Source organism: Rhinopithecus bieti, unplaced genomic scaffold (genome assembly GCF_001698545.2).
Source record: "Rhinopithecus bieti isolate Rb0 unplaced genomic scaffold, ASM169854v2 scaffold_33303, whole genome shotgun sequence".
Taxonomy (NCBI): Eukaryota; Metazoa; Chordata; class Mammalia; order Primates; family Cercopithecidae; genus Rhinopithecus; species Rhinopithecus bieti.
Window position 1 is genome coordinate 781,593 of NW_016814421.1, and position 14,951 is coordinate 796,543.

General features: G+C 37.3%; 1 protein-coding gene and 1 long non-coding RNA gene across 10 annotated transcripts in view; one reads left to right on the forward strand and one right to left on the reverse strand.

Annotated features, from left to right (window-relative positions):
- The window catches only part of TCF4 (transcription factor 4), a 371,585-nt gene that overhangs the window by 235,604 nt on the left and 121,030 nt on the right, over window positions 1-14,951 (reverse strand). For all 9 annotated transcript variants that reach the window (XM_017850137.1, XM_017850133.1, XM_017850136.1 and 6 more), the window contains 2 exons: window positions 8,558-8,619; window positions 5,500-5,596 (listed from right to left, as the gene is read on the reverse strand). In XM_017850137.1, coding sequence (XP_017705626.1) covers window positions 5,500-5,596; window positions 8,558-8,619 — 159 coding nt within the window. The remainder of the gene's footprint in view (window positions 1-5,499; window positions 5,597-8,557; window positions 8,620-14,951) is intronic.
- Window positions 1-14,951, forward strand: part of LOC108514103 (uncharacterized) — a 30,204-nt gene that overhangs the window by 2,893 nt on the left and 12,360 nt on the right. The gene's annotated exons all lie outside the window — the stretch shown is intronic.

The following is a 14,951-nucleotide window of genomic DNA, read 5'->3' on the forward strand; positions in this document are numbered from 1 at the left end:
ACCTCAAGCTGAAAAGTGTCATTAAAAAAAAAAAAAAAAAACCAAGATGTCCCTAACTAATGAAGTAGTAAAGAGGCCTGCTCGTATCACTACCTGATGTTGCTGCATTTGAAAAGCAAACTAACATTTCTAGAGCTGACATCTATATTCACAGTTCCATTCTTATGAACTTACTAAAGATTATTTGACCTTTGGAACTTTCAAACATCAAATGATTGCCATTATTTTACAGGTTTTGCTATTTTCTAATACTCACACTTCTGCACAGAACAAAATATCTGACCACGAAGTTAGGTGACATCTCATTCATGCTTTGAAAATTTATGTTTCTTTGTAGTCATGCTTTTCCTTTGTACATTAAGGCTTCCAAAAACAGTTTTCCTAGTAAAAGCTGATTCATTGCTTATTCTCTGTTTTACAGTGAAGAGTAAAACTCCCTGTATTAGCATGTACTCACATTTGCTGTTTTACAAGAAGACTGTGGCATCCGCTTCTGCCACTGGGATTTGAAAACACTCACCACACTTCACCTTTATGCTGGGCTAAACTCAGGGTAGCCATAAACACTCTGAAGTAATACAAACCTAAATATTCCTGCTAGGCAAACGGAGCAGTGGAACCGAATTATAATGAGCTAGCAGCTGTCACAATATGACCACAGTAACCAAATCAAAATATCAACTGCTAACCCAGATGAGATTCAAAGGTCATCCTGTAAGCCAGCAGCTTTCTTCAGTTCTGCCTGAAACCTCAATCTAATCCAGCAGTAAAATGTTCCACTGAGCTAGGTTAGAAACCATTTACTCTATGGTGGTAAATTATTTAATGCTCTGAGAAAGTACCATGAGTAGGACTAGTACCAAATACTACACTAAGGAAACTGAACCATTCAAAATGGGCCATGTGAAAGCATAGCCCCTGATGCTGAACTAAGCTGTAGCCAAGTGTACAAAAGTATCACTTTTCACACCCTTCAGTCACAAATACCATGTATGTAATTTTATGGGGCAACTTGCTCACTTATCCTCAGTTTTCAATCGATGCTCTGGAATAATAAAAGGAAAATGGAATGCTTAGCTCCTTCCTTGGATCAAATAGTTTTAGCTAGAAAATATATTGTCTACAATTGTAAAAATATCTGGACAATTACCTGCAGGAGTTTAGTGCTTGACAAAGGGGAAAAAAAGTTTTCTTTTCTTAAGTGCATATTCTTTCTATATACTTCTTGCCAGGATTTTCAAACTATTCTATAGCATATAAATAACCCTCTTAAAAAACAGAGGAGTTAGACTCATGGACCCTTTCTACCATTAGCATACTCTGAAAACTATCCAACTGACCACCTAGGAAGGTTTCATCACATTGTTTAAGAACTGCAATGAACGAGTTTCCAATAGGTCCAGTGTACATTACAATCATTAATAATGATAGGCAGTCACAAGGAAGAAATAATTTATTTTCTCCAGATATAAAACAATGCATGGAATTTCAACTAAGGCAAAATGTAACCTGGCATGTATCTACACAGTGAAAGTAATGAGTGAGTTCTTAGTAAATGTCAGGTAAAAGTATATGAATTGGTCAATGCAGACAGTCAGTACTCACATCTCTAAGCCCTGCCAACATCAAAACAAACAGAAAGGCTATTCACACCTATTTTTTAAAAATTTAAGAGCTTGCTTTCTGTTTCTGTTAGTTAGGCTTTTCTTTAAAAGACTTACAAATATCAACCACTAAAACCCTGTATGACAAGTATAACCACAGACAGGAACACAGAACAATCTTATAAACCAAGAAATGTCATTAATTCTTCTAGCACGATACATACATTGGGTGTGTGGGTGTACATGTGTGTCCATGCATGTATAACCACACATGGGTGTTTTGGTTATTTTACTTTAGGGATTCTATCTATCAAATAGTGCTATTTTTCCACACACATTAGCTTATTTCTAAAAGAATAAATTAACACAAACATTTTATTACTTTTGAGATGGGATCTCACTCTGTTGCCCAGGTTGGGGTGCAATGGCATGATGTCAGCCCACTGCAACCTCCACCCCCTGAGCTTAAGAGATCCTCCTTCCTTGGCCTCCCAAGTAGTTGGGACCACAGATGCGTGCCACCACGCCTGGCTAAGTTTTTGTATTTTTGGTAGAGATGAGGTTGCATCATGTTGCCTAGGCTAAAACACTTTATTACTCTTATAACTTACATCGCACTTTGCATAAATTTGAAATAGAGACACAAATGAACTGAGTTTTGGAATTTCAGTGCCAAATAGAAGTATTATGTTTAAAAATCTGTAAAATGCAAAACCATTCATGTGAAATCAAGAAGTTCAGAGTCGTAATAATGGGTTTTGTTACCATAAAAGAGCTTACAAACAAATATACTAGCAATGCCTGTTACCATTTCTCTAAAATTGTATACTGCCATAAAGAACAAAAAATATAATTAATAACAATCCACTCTCAAAGGGAAAGAGTAGTCCAGTACTTTTTTCTTTCTTTGCAATAAAATAAAACCTTACTAAATGAACAGTTTACCAAAAAGAAAAAAGAAAAAAAATCAGGTCATCTGCAGTTAATAACTCTTTCCTGTAAAATTAGTGTCACTTATTTCTGTAGCAGACGCCTAATTCAGTCACAGGCTTGATTGATTTGACAATAGAGAATCTGCTGCAATAAAGTAGCTGATTTATTTCTGATGCTATAGCTTTTACCCTGATGCGACATCACGGTAGAATTAAGTCTTTGAAACAGAAAGAAATACTTTGCACTTTTAACGGAAACCAGTTAAAGATTCTGAAAGTGGAGACTGGAGTGTTGTCCAACACTTATACTGAAGTCTACTACCTTCTTTTGGTAGAAAGAAAATGTCCACAAAGGTCATAACATGGGCTCTGGGTCTGGACACAAAGTGCAGTTTAGAACACAGCATATATGCTATGAGTTCAAACTGTCCCCTACACCAATAGATCTTACTTTGTTTTTATTACCATTTGTAAATTAATTGTCCTTAATTTCTTGAAAATGATCTATCTTTCCTTTGTAAAGCTGTAACATAACACCAAATATGGCTCATCTGAAAAGTGGTTTCATTTTAAACAAACAGCAGCTTGGGCAAAATCAATGAGAATCTTTGTTCCCTGAATCTAGCCTTCAGATACGCAAGCCAATCAAGAAGGCGTCTGGGATGTGAGAAATTATAGCGATGGGAAGAGTTTTTAATGCAGCATCAGAGTGAATTCTCTTAAAAAAAAAATTGTTCTTCTCTAAATAAAACTAAGGTATTTCATACTTGCTTCAATGTCTTTTTCTCCCTTTTCCATTTTTTTTCGCATACCGCGCAATGCCCTCTCGCTCTGAGGGCGACTTCCCTGACCCCAGTCTGACACTGCGCCGTTAATGTCAGATAAACCATTTAGCCCAAGCACAATTCTTTTCTGTGCAAAAATCTGCTTGAGGTGGAAAATGTAGCAGTTTGTAAACAATGAAGAGCCATGTTTCAAACCAGACAGCTTATCTAACAGAGAAGTCCTTTCATTGGGAACAGTGGGTGGGGGCCTCGTGGACATAGTAGCATTTCCTATCACAATGCAGGAGACTGTCTTGGTCTCCATATTTAAGAGTTTAATGGGAAGGAGGGCAGACGGGATAAAAGAGCAAGGCTGACATGGATTTGCAGCCTAAACAACAACCAAGTGAAAAGAATCAGCTCTCTCCGCTCTAGACTGTGGGGCCACTTATATTTTAAATACTATTTGGATTGAAAAACTAATTTGATTTGTAAAGCGGTTGCCCATGAGGAAACATGAACAGAACAATCATTTAATCTGTTTGTACTGCTTGGTGTATTCTGTAATATTAATTTATCAAGTTGTTTTTTAGAGTTAAAACTTTTTTCACATAGATAACATAAACTTCTCATTATGAGTATTTATTTATTCATTTTTCTCACTGTAGCTCATTAGAGGATCATTTTAGGATCCAAGGAAGTTAGTATATTATTTAAGTGCTACTTCTCAAGACTCTATTTTCAAATAAATCTTTTATTCTAAGCGGTTGTGTGAAGATGAATAGAAAAGCAAAGGTGCTGGAAATAAAATCATAACTACTGACACTGAAGAGTCAAAAGCTGCCTTTTAAAATCTGATTTGATAAATGTATCTAGTCACCTGTATCTACATATCCTGAGAACAAGAAACAATGCACCTTGCTATCAACAACTGATAAAGGACTGGGATTCCTGTTTTAGTTACAATGTTAAAACATACATATGAAATTTACTACTTTGAAGGCAAAAATAACACAAAAATAAGAACATCCTATGACCAAAACCAACCTTGTGGTTCTCAAAGTTGGTAAGACACTCAAAGGCATGCACATATGATGTCACCCATTAACTACACGTTGCTAGTATTTATCTGCTTTGACTATTTTGTGTTACATATCTGAAATCCATTTAGATGGATTTGACAGTGATTTTTCAAAGAATGCGAGATTCAAGGACCTGAAGTAACTGGTATAGCTTCCAAAGCTTAAAATCATGACATTCTTTAGAAGCATTTGCAGTTATGGTCTCAGAAAAACATAATTACCGTTGTGTGTTTTCCTTGGAGTGTTGTCCAACAGCTTGTACCAAGAAATGTAACTTCACTTATTGACAGATTCTCAAGAGAATCTGGCCAGGTTGAGAGATTTACTAATATTGTTAAAAACTCATGTTTACTAGAACAAAGATCATTTTTTCAATCAAAACTAAAGTAGCCAGCTATTGGACCTTTTAAACCATTAGGAATCATCTTTTCATTGCTCAAGTTACTGCTGTTAAACAAACATCCCTACAGGGTAGCCAAAAGCAGAAAAACATGCTGAGGATGCCAGGATGAACGGCATGCTGGAGATTCACAGACAGCTCAAACAGGTAACTTGCTTTAGTAAAGCAGGATGCGATCTGCCTAGGCCACTAGCTCTCAAGTTCACGCCTTGATAAATACACAACCAGATTTTACAATTCAACTTGAACGCACTATTCTGATTTAAGCACACTAAGCCCATTAACACCATTTATTTTCATAAACCCTTTAGCAGAAATCACAGTTAACACTGACTATATATCATTGCCAATCAACAAGCCTAGTGATATTTTTATTCTAAATGTTCACCACTTTGACTTCATCTACCTTAACTCAGGAAACTACTTATGCAACATTGAAACTGTGGTCCATGCTTTAGGTCTAAGGAAACCAAAATTTCCACGTAGATTCAGTATCACTAAAAGCATTTCATTCCATATGGTTGTAAAACTTAATCTTTGATATACTATTACCAAACACAGATTGCCAATACTTCTCTGCAATTTAAGATTATTACAAGTGAACTGACTAAATATCCACATTTCTAAAAGCAGAACCTCTGTCTAGGACATGGTTTTACCTTCTATAGTAAAACATAAGCATTTAAAAAGTGTAAGTTAATTTAAAATGAGTCTTACTTTGTATTCTGGAATTGACAAAAGGTGGAGAGAGATTGTCATGTGACCCAAGGTCCCTGCTGGTCATGTGGTCATAGGGAGTCCCATCTCCATAGTTCTGTAAATAAAGTAACAGTGTAAGTTGTTATTTTATATTAATAAACAGCACATAAACATGGCCCCACTAACGAAACTTCTCCCATCCTAAAAAAACTGGAGTCCACTATTTCCTCCCTGGAACTTCACTAGAAGGAATCTGCACCTTCACAGGTATAGTGGCTAAAAGAAAACTCTAGAGTCTACGAAGTCCAACTTCTCCTCATAATAGCTGAGAAATCTTAGAAATAATAATGGTATCAACTGCATGGGGTTGTTGACATGATTAAATAAAATCGTGTATGTAAAACATCAGACACCTATAAAGTATATTGCGTATGTTAAAAATTATTATTTTAGTAAGGCCACATTAAAGCAAAATAGTGCCACAAGGGAAAATTAGGCATATAGCATGCAATGAATTGCTTTTTAAAGACCAAGATAGAGCCATTCAAACGATAACATTTGGTGTTAGGATACTGAAGTTTCAATGTTTTATTATAGGATACTGAAGTTTCAATGTTTTATTATAGTTACTATTGTGGTTGTAAGATAACTAGATTGTCACATAAGTAATTAACATACAAGAAAGTTAAGAATATTAGGATTTAACTATGATATGAACATCAAAACATTAGCATAAATTAGCATTTCTGAGGTTGGACAAAGTATGTCACAAAAAAAAACCAGTTGTAAAGAAGACAAATTTTGACAGAAATATTTCATTATTACAATCAGTTTATTGTTTTAAGGGGAATTTAAAATTAAAACAATGTTTTTAAGCTGTCCAGCTACTTAATTTTAATGGGGAAAGTTGATTACATGGTAGAAAAAAGTTAAAATCATCTATACTACATGGTTCAACTTTCAGTCTACTAAAGTGCATAAAGTGACCAAAGAAGGGGAGAAAAGTCATTCTGCTCAGCTGGTGGAACTGCCCATAAAGTCTAAGTCAAATTTACTCAGAGGTATCGGTTACATGTGAGTCAAAGGGCAGAATCTGCCCACACAAAAAAAAGAGGGCTGCTGCATGAACTAGGAAAAGACACATCCCCTCAACCTTAAGGAAAACAACCCCCGTTCTCAGTCACCTTTCCTCATGTGTAACAACTAACTTGACTGATACTATAATCTAATTCTGCCAACATGTCGATCTATAAAAAGAGGCTACATTGTAAATACCCATCATAGTACACTCACTCATTCTATACCAGGCATTGCATAATGCTAATTATCACTTATTAAGTGTCCTCATCCTAGATGGTGTACTAAAAGCTTAATATTTATTATCTAATTTAATCCTCAAAACAGTGCTGGAAGGTAGACACTCTCTCCATGTTAAGATGAAAAAAGAGAGACCTTGAAAGTCTGCCTGGATATAAATCTGCCACAAATGATTTGTCTCATGCAAACTTCTGGATTTAGAAAATATAAATTACACTAAACTGGCTTGAAATTATTCACCAATATATTCGTGAGAAAAATGGCAGGACAGCTAACAAAAACCAAAAGCTAGTTAGTTTTAATACTAAATTAAGATGATTCTAAACAGACCTTGTTTTCTGAAACACAATTAAAAGTACCATGTGTACTGAATGGAGAAATCATAAGAAATTGTGAAAATCTAGATGAACTAAACAATTGAGGGGAGTTCTATGATCTCCACTTGCTGTGAAGGGGAATGGATTTATTTCTGCAAGTGCAGACTGTAACATGAGGAGGAGGAAAGATTTCCTCAACCCATCCATATAAAGCATTAGAATGTCAAGCACGACAGCTGGTGTAAGGGCTCACAAAGTTACTGGTAAGCTTAGAGATCCTGCTGTACCCTGAACACTAGACTAAGGATCACAATGCCAAGGACAGGTGGAAATGTCTAACTCTGACTTGCTGAAATGTCCTCATTTTGACAGCTTGATTACCTTCCCTGCCTCTTATGCCAAAATGGAACCTTCCCCCAACCCAAATTTGTGTGAACATTTACAGTAAAATGTTACCCTCCCTGCAGAATGCTTCATCTATATATAGCTGGTTGGGAGAGGAAGAGATGCTGGTTTTACGATGTACACTAAGTGTACTTTTAATCTGGGGCATTATATGTATATCATAAACGCTGACATGGATTTTAGAGGGCCTAGCAATGATCCAGTTAAAGAAATTTCATACAAAATCATGAATATTTAAATTGGAAGAAACATAGATGATCCTCTGGCTCTACTTCCTCATTTTGCAAAATAGGAAAATGAGGATGCAAGAGATGAAATGACATGCCCAAGATCATATACATACAAAAATACATAGTGCCTAACCACCCACCCATCTCTTATTCCATGGTCTTCCTATTACACCCCAAGAAACAACCAATGTATGTAGGAAAACTGTGGAAAAGAATAGCAAAAAATTGAGAGCAAATAAATGAATGATCCAACTAGTGACCAAAGTCCCTACTGGTGGAATGATAACATGTCTACAAAGTGAAATCAACTCAGATTCAGTACGTAGATCATACTGCTAGGACAGAACCTCATACTGTATCTTTGGGATTATTCCGTAGTCTGTTCACACCAATACATTATAGGGATATTAGGAATTTTTTTAAAGTTTTTCCATCTACAACAAATAGCAATGTGTAATATGGATCAACAACTGACAAAAGAAAGACCAAATATGTAATGAAGGAGTTTTCTTCTGGTTAGCAGAAGTGGAACAGGTGTCAAATTGAGTAACAGCATTCAATAAGAAAATGGGAAAAAAATTCCAAAGTCAAGCTGATCCTCATTAAACTTAGTATGCACATATATGTGTGTTTGTATGCACGTGCATGCCCATGCCTGTGTGTGTGTGTGTGTGTGTGTGTGTGTGTGTGTGTGTGCGCGTGCGAGAAAGAGAGAGACAGAGAGAAACAGAGAGAAACACATCTTCTGTTTGTCAATTTACATATGTGGGATGTCTGGTTGTGGGAGAAAAGATTAGATATACTTACCCTGGACGGGCTTGGATGTCCTCCATTCCCCCAGGACCCTGAGCTACTTCTGTCTTCTACATCTAGGGACAAGAGAAAAGTTCTTTAGGCTTTCTTGCAGTAATTTTTTCTTTTTGTATATGCACTTTTAAATTAATGTTTCAAATTAATCTCCTGTTGCCTTTAATTAAGAACCAGGCACAGGGCTACCATGATGATAGTGGCTTCTGACCCATCTACTTAAATTAACTCATTTAAATTCACAGCAGAAATGAACTGGACCCTCAGGAACCAGAGGTATGAACATAAAAATTACTTCTATCCTTCACAGTGTTAGATAGCCTCAGTTTTTATAGATGTGAAACTGTACTTAAAGTTTTATTACAATCTTTTGGATAAAATAAGTTTTAAAATACACTAACACAGCTTTAATCCAAAAAAAAGTTAAATTAAGGTAAATATCCACACTAACACCTTTAGCATCCTCGCCATAATGCTCTTGGATCCTTTTTGTTCCACAGCCCAGGCTTATCACAGGAGACACCAGACATGCAACAGAAAATGAGACTGAGAAAGTATTCAGTAGTCTATTTCTACCAGCACATTACAGGGATATTAGGACTTAAAGTAAAAACTGTTTTTAGGTTAAGACAATACTGTCTCTGTCTTTCAATTTTTTTTTTTTTAAACTAGACATACCACTTGGCCTGCAATCCTTAATCTGGGCTTTGATATGTGGAAATGAATGTGGTTATTCCATTATAAAGCAATGTTTTGTTTTGATAGATGACGGTGAAAAGACCTACATGAACCGTCGAAAAGTTGGAATTCTAAACTCGATACCAGCGAAGTTTCAATGCTGAGTAGATTACGAAATGTTCCATCCATGCTCCAAATGGCAAATACGCACGATGGAAAGTCTAACAGCTAAGTTACCATATTAATTGCTTAAAACATAAAAGTGTTTTAAAGATCAGTCGCTCTATATTTAGAAATGGCTGTGAGATTTTTGATGAAAGGGCCTTTATAAAAGTATAAAAAGTTTCACTGTTACATTATTTTGATCACGGCTGATAACAGACGGCCATCACAAACACCCTCTGACAGAAGTGGAGGAGGAAGTGTGAAACTATGGTTCAGGAGATACAATCCCATTTATTGTGTTTCCTAACATTTCAGTGATACTGTTTATTCTCTTAATGCTCTACTGTCATTCCTTTGACTATTACTGCTATTTTATTATCAGCAGAAGTAATCATAGTATAATTAATTGATTTATTTTGGGATACAGTAGAGTACATGGTGTTTCAGAATATCTTAAGAGACAGAAGAGCAACAACAACTAAGTTATTACCACTAAATTAACTTCTCTCTCTCTTTTTTTTTTAATGACAAATAATATTTCACTTCCTTTTAGTTGGTGCTTCAGAAGATAACACAAACTGCAAACAGATGTCCCCTATGGACAGTTAAAATCAGTGCACTGTGAGCTTCAAGGCATGTCAAGAAAGCTCTCGGGACTGCATCAAGCCTAGAGAAAAGGTGTAAAACCTTCCCCAGATCTGCTGTTTAACAACTCAACATGCTGGCCTATCCTGTGTATGTTGAACTGAAGCACACAAAGAAGCTACTTACAACCCTCTGGGATTCGCACATAAATAAATTTTGTAGCCTACATGGTTCTCTTAATTCTTAAACAAAAACCAAATATTTTCAGCCAAAATAAAAAGTGTATAAATAACAAAATCTCTCAACCACTGCAAGCTTTCAAAAGTCTGGCGCATCTTGACTTTCTTTTCACCTATAACAGCCAGCTTGGATTCATTTGAGAGATTTCTCCTCTTGAATTTGGCCAAAAAGTAATGGAGGAACAGATTTGAATCCCTATAAAGTACCATAAGATTTCAAATTGTTTGGACTCATTTTATCTTTTCAATTTTAAAAGAGGATTTTAAACATGAAAAGTAGGCAGAGACTTGGAGGAAAGAGGACACTATGGCCAGGCCAGTGGGGCTTCTGCATCCCAAATGACATTTGGCAAAGCCACTCAGGAGACATTTTTGGTTGTCACAACTTGGGTGGTGCTAGTGGCACTGATCACACAGGGGCCAAGAGTTGCTACTAAGTATCTCATAAATGCACAAAACAGCTCTCCACAGTAACAAATACCCTGTGCAGGGCACAGCAGCTCACACTTGTGATACCAGCACGTTGGGAGGCTGAAGCAGAAGGATTGCTTGAGGCCAGGAGTTTGAGACCAGTCTGGAAAACATAGCAAGATTTTGTCTCTACAAAAATTTTTAAAATTAGCCAAGTGTGGTGGAACATGCCTGTAGTCCTAACTAATTGCAGGGGCCGACGCAGGAGGATGGATCCCTTGAGCCCAGGAGTTCAAGGCTACAGTGAACTACGATTGTGCCACTGCACTCCAACCTAGGCAACTGAGACCCTGTCTCTAAAAAATATATATATTTTTAGTGTTCTGACCCCAAACAAAAATTGTGTTGAGATTGAGAAGCCCTGTGCTACAGCAAAAGGAATCAAGTTGGAGAAAAGATGTACTAAAATTTGTTTATAATTTAGTAAGAACTCTTACTAAATATACAGCTTTACTTATGCACTTTAACCCAGACTTGAGCTGGAATGTACCAAGAGACCTTCATATGCATCTTCTGTCCACAGAAAAAAGGAAAAGTAATGGTCAACCAAGCAGCCTCCTAATTAGCAGGCAGATAAAACACATCAAAACTTGAGTATTCCCAACTGGGCAATTTCAAAAGCGAGCAATCCACTAATTAAAAATGCTGGAAGTCTAGCTTTTTCAAAGCAGGTTAAATACTGGCTGGATTCCTTCACAAATACATTCCTGACCAATCGGATCTGACTGCTCTTTTCCCAGCCTTTCCCATTTCCATCTTTCCCACTTCCTGACCTCACACTGCTGCACCTTTCTTTCTCTGATTGCTCTCTGTTGAACAGGCTTCCCCTTCCCTTGGTCTCCTGCTGGATCTCGAGGATGAGGACAAATCACTAGCTCTCCCAAACCTAACAAATAGAATAATCATATGAATTCTAATTATAGTTTATCTTTGAAAAAAATCTATAGGTGCTCATTTATTCATATGCACAGAAGACACAAAGCTATAGCATGCGCAATGGTAATTCATAATGAATGTAAACATGTTGCTTTGAAGTCATTTTCTTCCATCTTCCCTATCCTTGAACTTTGTCAGGCCTGCCCCTTACTTAGCATTTCCTCAGTAACTATTCCAGTGCACCACCAAGTGCATTTCAAAGTGCATCCGCCACCTGAATCACCTGTATGCCCATTTTTAAATTGGCTTCTTAGGGTCCATCTCACATCTACTCAGTCTGGAACTCTAGTGGTGGGACTGAGAAAACTGTTTTTAACAGGTCCCCAGGTAACTTTTATGCACACAGTAGTTTGAAAGCCACAGGACTACTCTACTGTAACACAAATGAATGCCCCACACCATCAACAGCAGCCTCTCTCACTCCCTATCTTAAAATTCCTGTCTGGGTTGCTGGCTTCAGCAGCATTCAGTATACACCTCCATCATATAAGCATCCCAGAAGCTCTTGTCCAGACTCATTTTCATATAAACCTTGCATGTGGCCTACACCTGGCCATTCCTTACCCCTGCTAGTGTACCAGGACACTGCACGCTCTTCTATACCACCATGGTTTTGTAACTGCTATTCCCTCTGTCTAAACTATTCCTCACCTCTCAAAGAAGTGAGGTGAATGTATGACTTGAATGTATGTCAGACACTGCGCTAAACTCTCAAATGCCTTAATAGTATTCCAGTTTTATATATCAGAAAACTGAGGCTCAGATGGGTTAGAAAATTTGACCAAGGGATCAGGAAATGGCAGAGCTTGGACACAAAAGGAGGCTGAAGCTCTGCTCACTGCTGTAAAGGCTCCCCAGTAAGAATTTCACATCTCTCTCTAACCAGCTGAATGTTCCCTCCTGTCACTTCTCCCCACGCAGAGTGAATATATTTATTTGGGAGTTTATACCCACTCTTGTGTCCACAAAAGATTACAGAAACACATACAACACAAAAGATATGAAATCAATATTTGAAGGAATCAAGCGCCTGGAAAATAAAAGTAGGAGAACAATAAGGCCAGAGGTATGAGTTTATCAAAATGCACACAGTGAAGGACCGGCTATTTGCGAGAGGTGGGTCAAAATTTTAGAAGCTATTAAGTAGACAAAGCAGAGAGGGAAACAAGATTGGCAATAACCATCAGATAAATACACACAAAGTGTTCAGGAGAAACATACCTAATCCTGGTATTAAGCCAGACAGAAAATATCTGTGAGCTCCCAACACAGAGGACAGAATGTCCCATAGCAGCCCATAGTATCAACAGTAGGCAAAATAAAACTTGTATGGCTGGCTCTATACGATAGTTCAGCAAGTACGTAGAATTTATTATCCAAATAACCATGTGAATATATATATATATACAGCTATAGAGCTACATATTTATATCATACCCAACTGTGACATACATTTATTATAGGAAAGAAGCATGCTTGACACAAATAACATCTTGTGTGGTTCTGTACAATGGTGGGCTCATTAGTTCTTTATTGAAATGAATTAAAACAGCAGAAAGTGAAAAGTAAGACAATATTGTGGTATGAGAAGTGTTTACCTCTGGAGGTGAGACTAAACAATATACAGGAAAAAGATGTGTGAAATCCATTAAGGCAACAGAGAGACAAATGAAAAACTGCCTGGGATGAAGCTGCTGAATCTATTTAGTTCTCGCCCCTCCCTTGTTCTGTTGCCACCCTTTTTCCAAGATGGGAGAAGACAGAGAAAGATAATACTCCGGGCAAAAGGAAAGAAAGCAAGTAGACGATAGAAATTCCTGTTCCAAAAGACTAAAATGGGCTCCGTTGTTCAAGATTTTTCTAATTTCTTATTTTACTCTAAACTAAGATAGATTTAGTAACTCTTTCATGGGATTGCTGGCTGCTTTAGGAGGCAATCTGAAAATCCACAAATTTTCATCGTATATGATTCATTCTGCATGAGCCCCCTCCACAGTGTCTGACATATTGGCCGAGTGCAATGGCTCACGCTTGTCATCCCAGCACTTTGAGATGCCGAGGCAGGCAGATCAGTTGAGGTTAGGAGTTTGAGGACAGCCTGGCCAAAACGGTGAGACCCCGTCTCTACTAAAATAGAAAAATTAGCCGGGCCTGGTGGTAGGTCGCTGGTAATCTCACCTACCCAGGAGGCTGAGGCAGGAGAACTGCTTGAACCCGGGAGGTGGAGGTTGCAGTGAGCCAAGATTGAGCCACTGTACTCCAGTGTGGGTGACAGAGCGAGACTCTCTCTCCAAAAAATAATAAATAAAGTATTTGACGGATCAGTGCCAAAACACAACAGTTTTGGGCAGAACTATGACCAAACACTCTATTTAGGGGAAAGATGATCAGACGTAATTCTTACCTTCTGCGATTTCCTATCCACATTCATTAAACTTGTAATCTGATTACTCAAGGCGCCACTTTGCTCTTGTGGACAGCAAGACCAAAACTGTCAGACTAGACAAACTTTAGAAAACACAGCACTGGAAGTTGGGATAAAGAGCTGGATTTCAGCAGGGACTCTGCATTGACCAGTTCTCTGGTCTGAGCAAGTCACTGGCCTCTCCGTATTCATTTTTGTGAACTACAAAATAAGCAAGTTTGATTTCCATTCTTGGAAATAGGGCAGGCTAGTATATTTGGACAACTCTCCCACAGAAAACTAAAAATGATGGATAACAGTTTTTTGAAAAATTTTAAAATACTGAGCAGACAAGATAACAAGGAATCATTGAGCCAAAATCAAAGTGAAGGCTGGAACCCAGGGAAGAAGAAAACACATTTTTTGCCCTGGGGACATTTGCCAACATCGAAAATATAATGGGCTCTTGGGTCAATGAGAACAGAAGTGAAAACCCAAGACGTACTCCAAAATCAGTATTCTAACAGAAGATAAGGGGATGATAGTATTTGTAAGATTAAGGAGTTATTGTTAAAGTAACTGAATTAACTAACATTTGTTAAACACTTAGGAAAGTACTTGATCTGTAGTAAATACCTACCATGGTCACCAATATTGATCATAAGTGGCTAATTTAATAATCCCTCCAATATCTAAGAAAACCTGAGCCTTACATTTTTATAACTCCTTGTTCTGCTAAACAGGTCAGTGATTTTTAAATACTCTCCTGGATCTAAGAAACACCCAAAACATTTAGGTTAAACAATCCTACCTTCTCCGTGAACCTGTATAACACCATCAGAGTGAGAATTCAGTAAGCATTACATTTATTCAGTGGCTTGGTTTACCATTACAGTATTCTCTTTATATCTCGGTG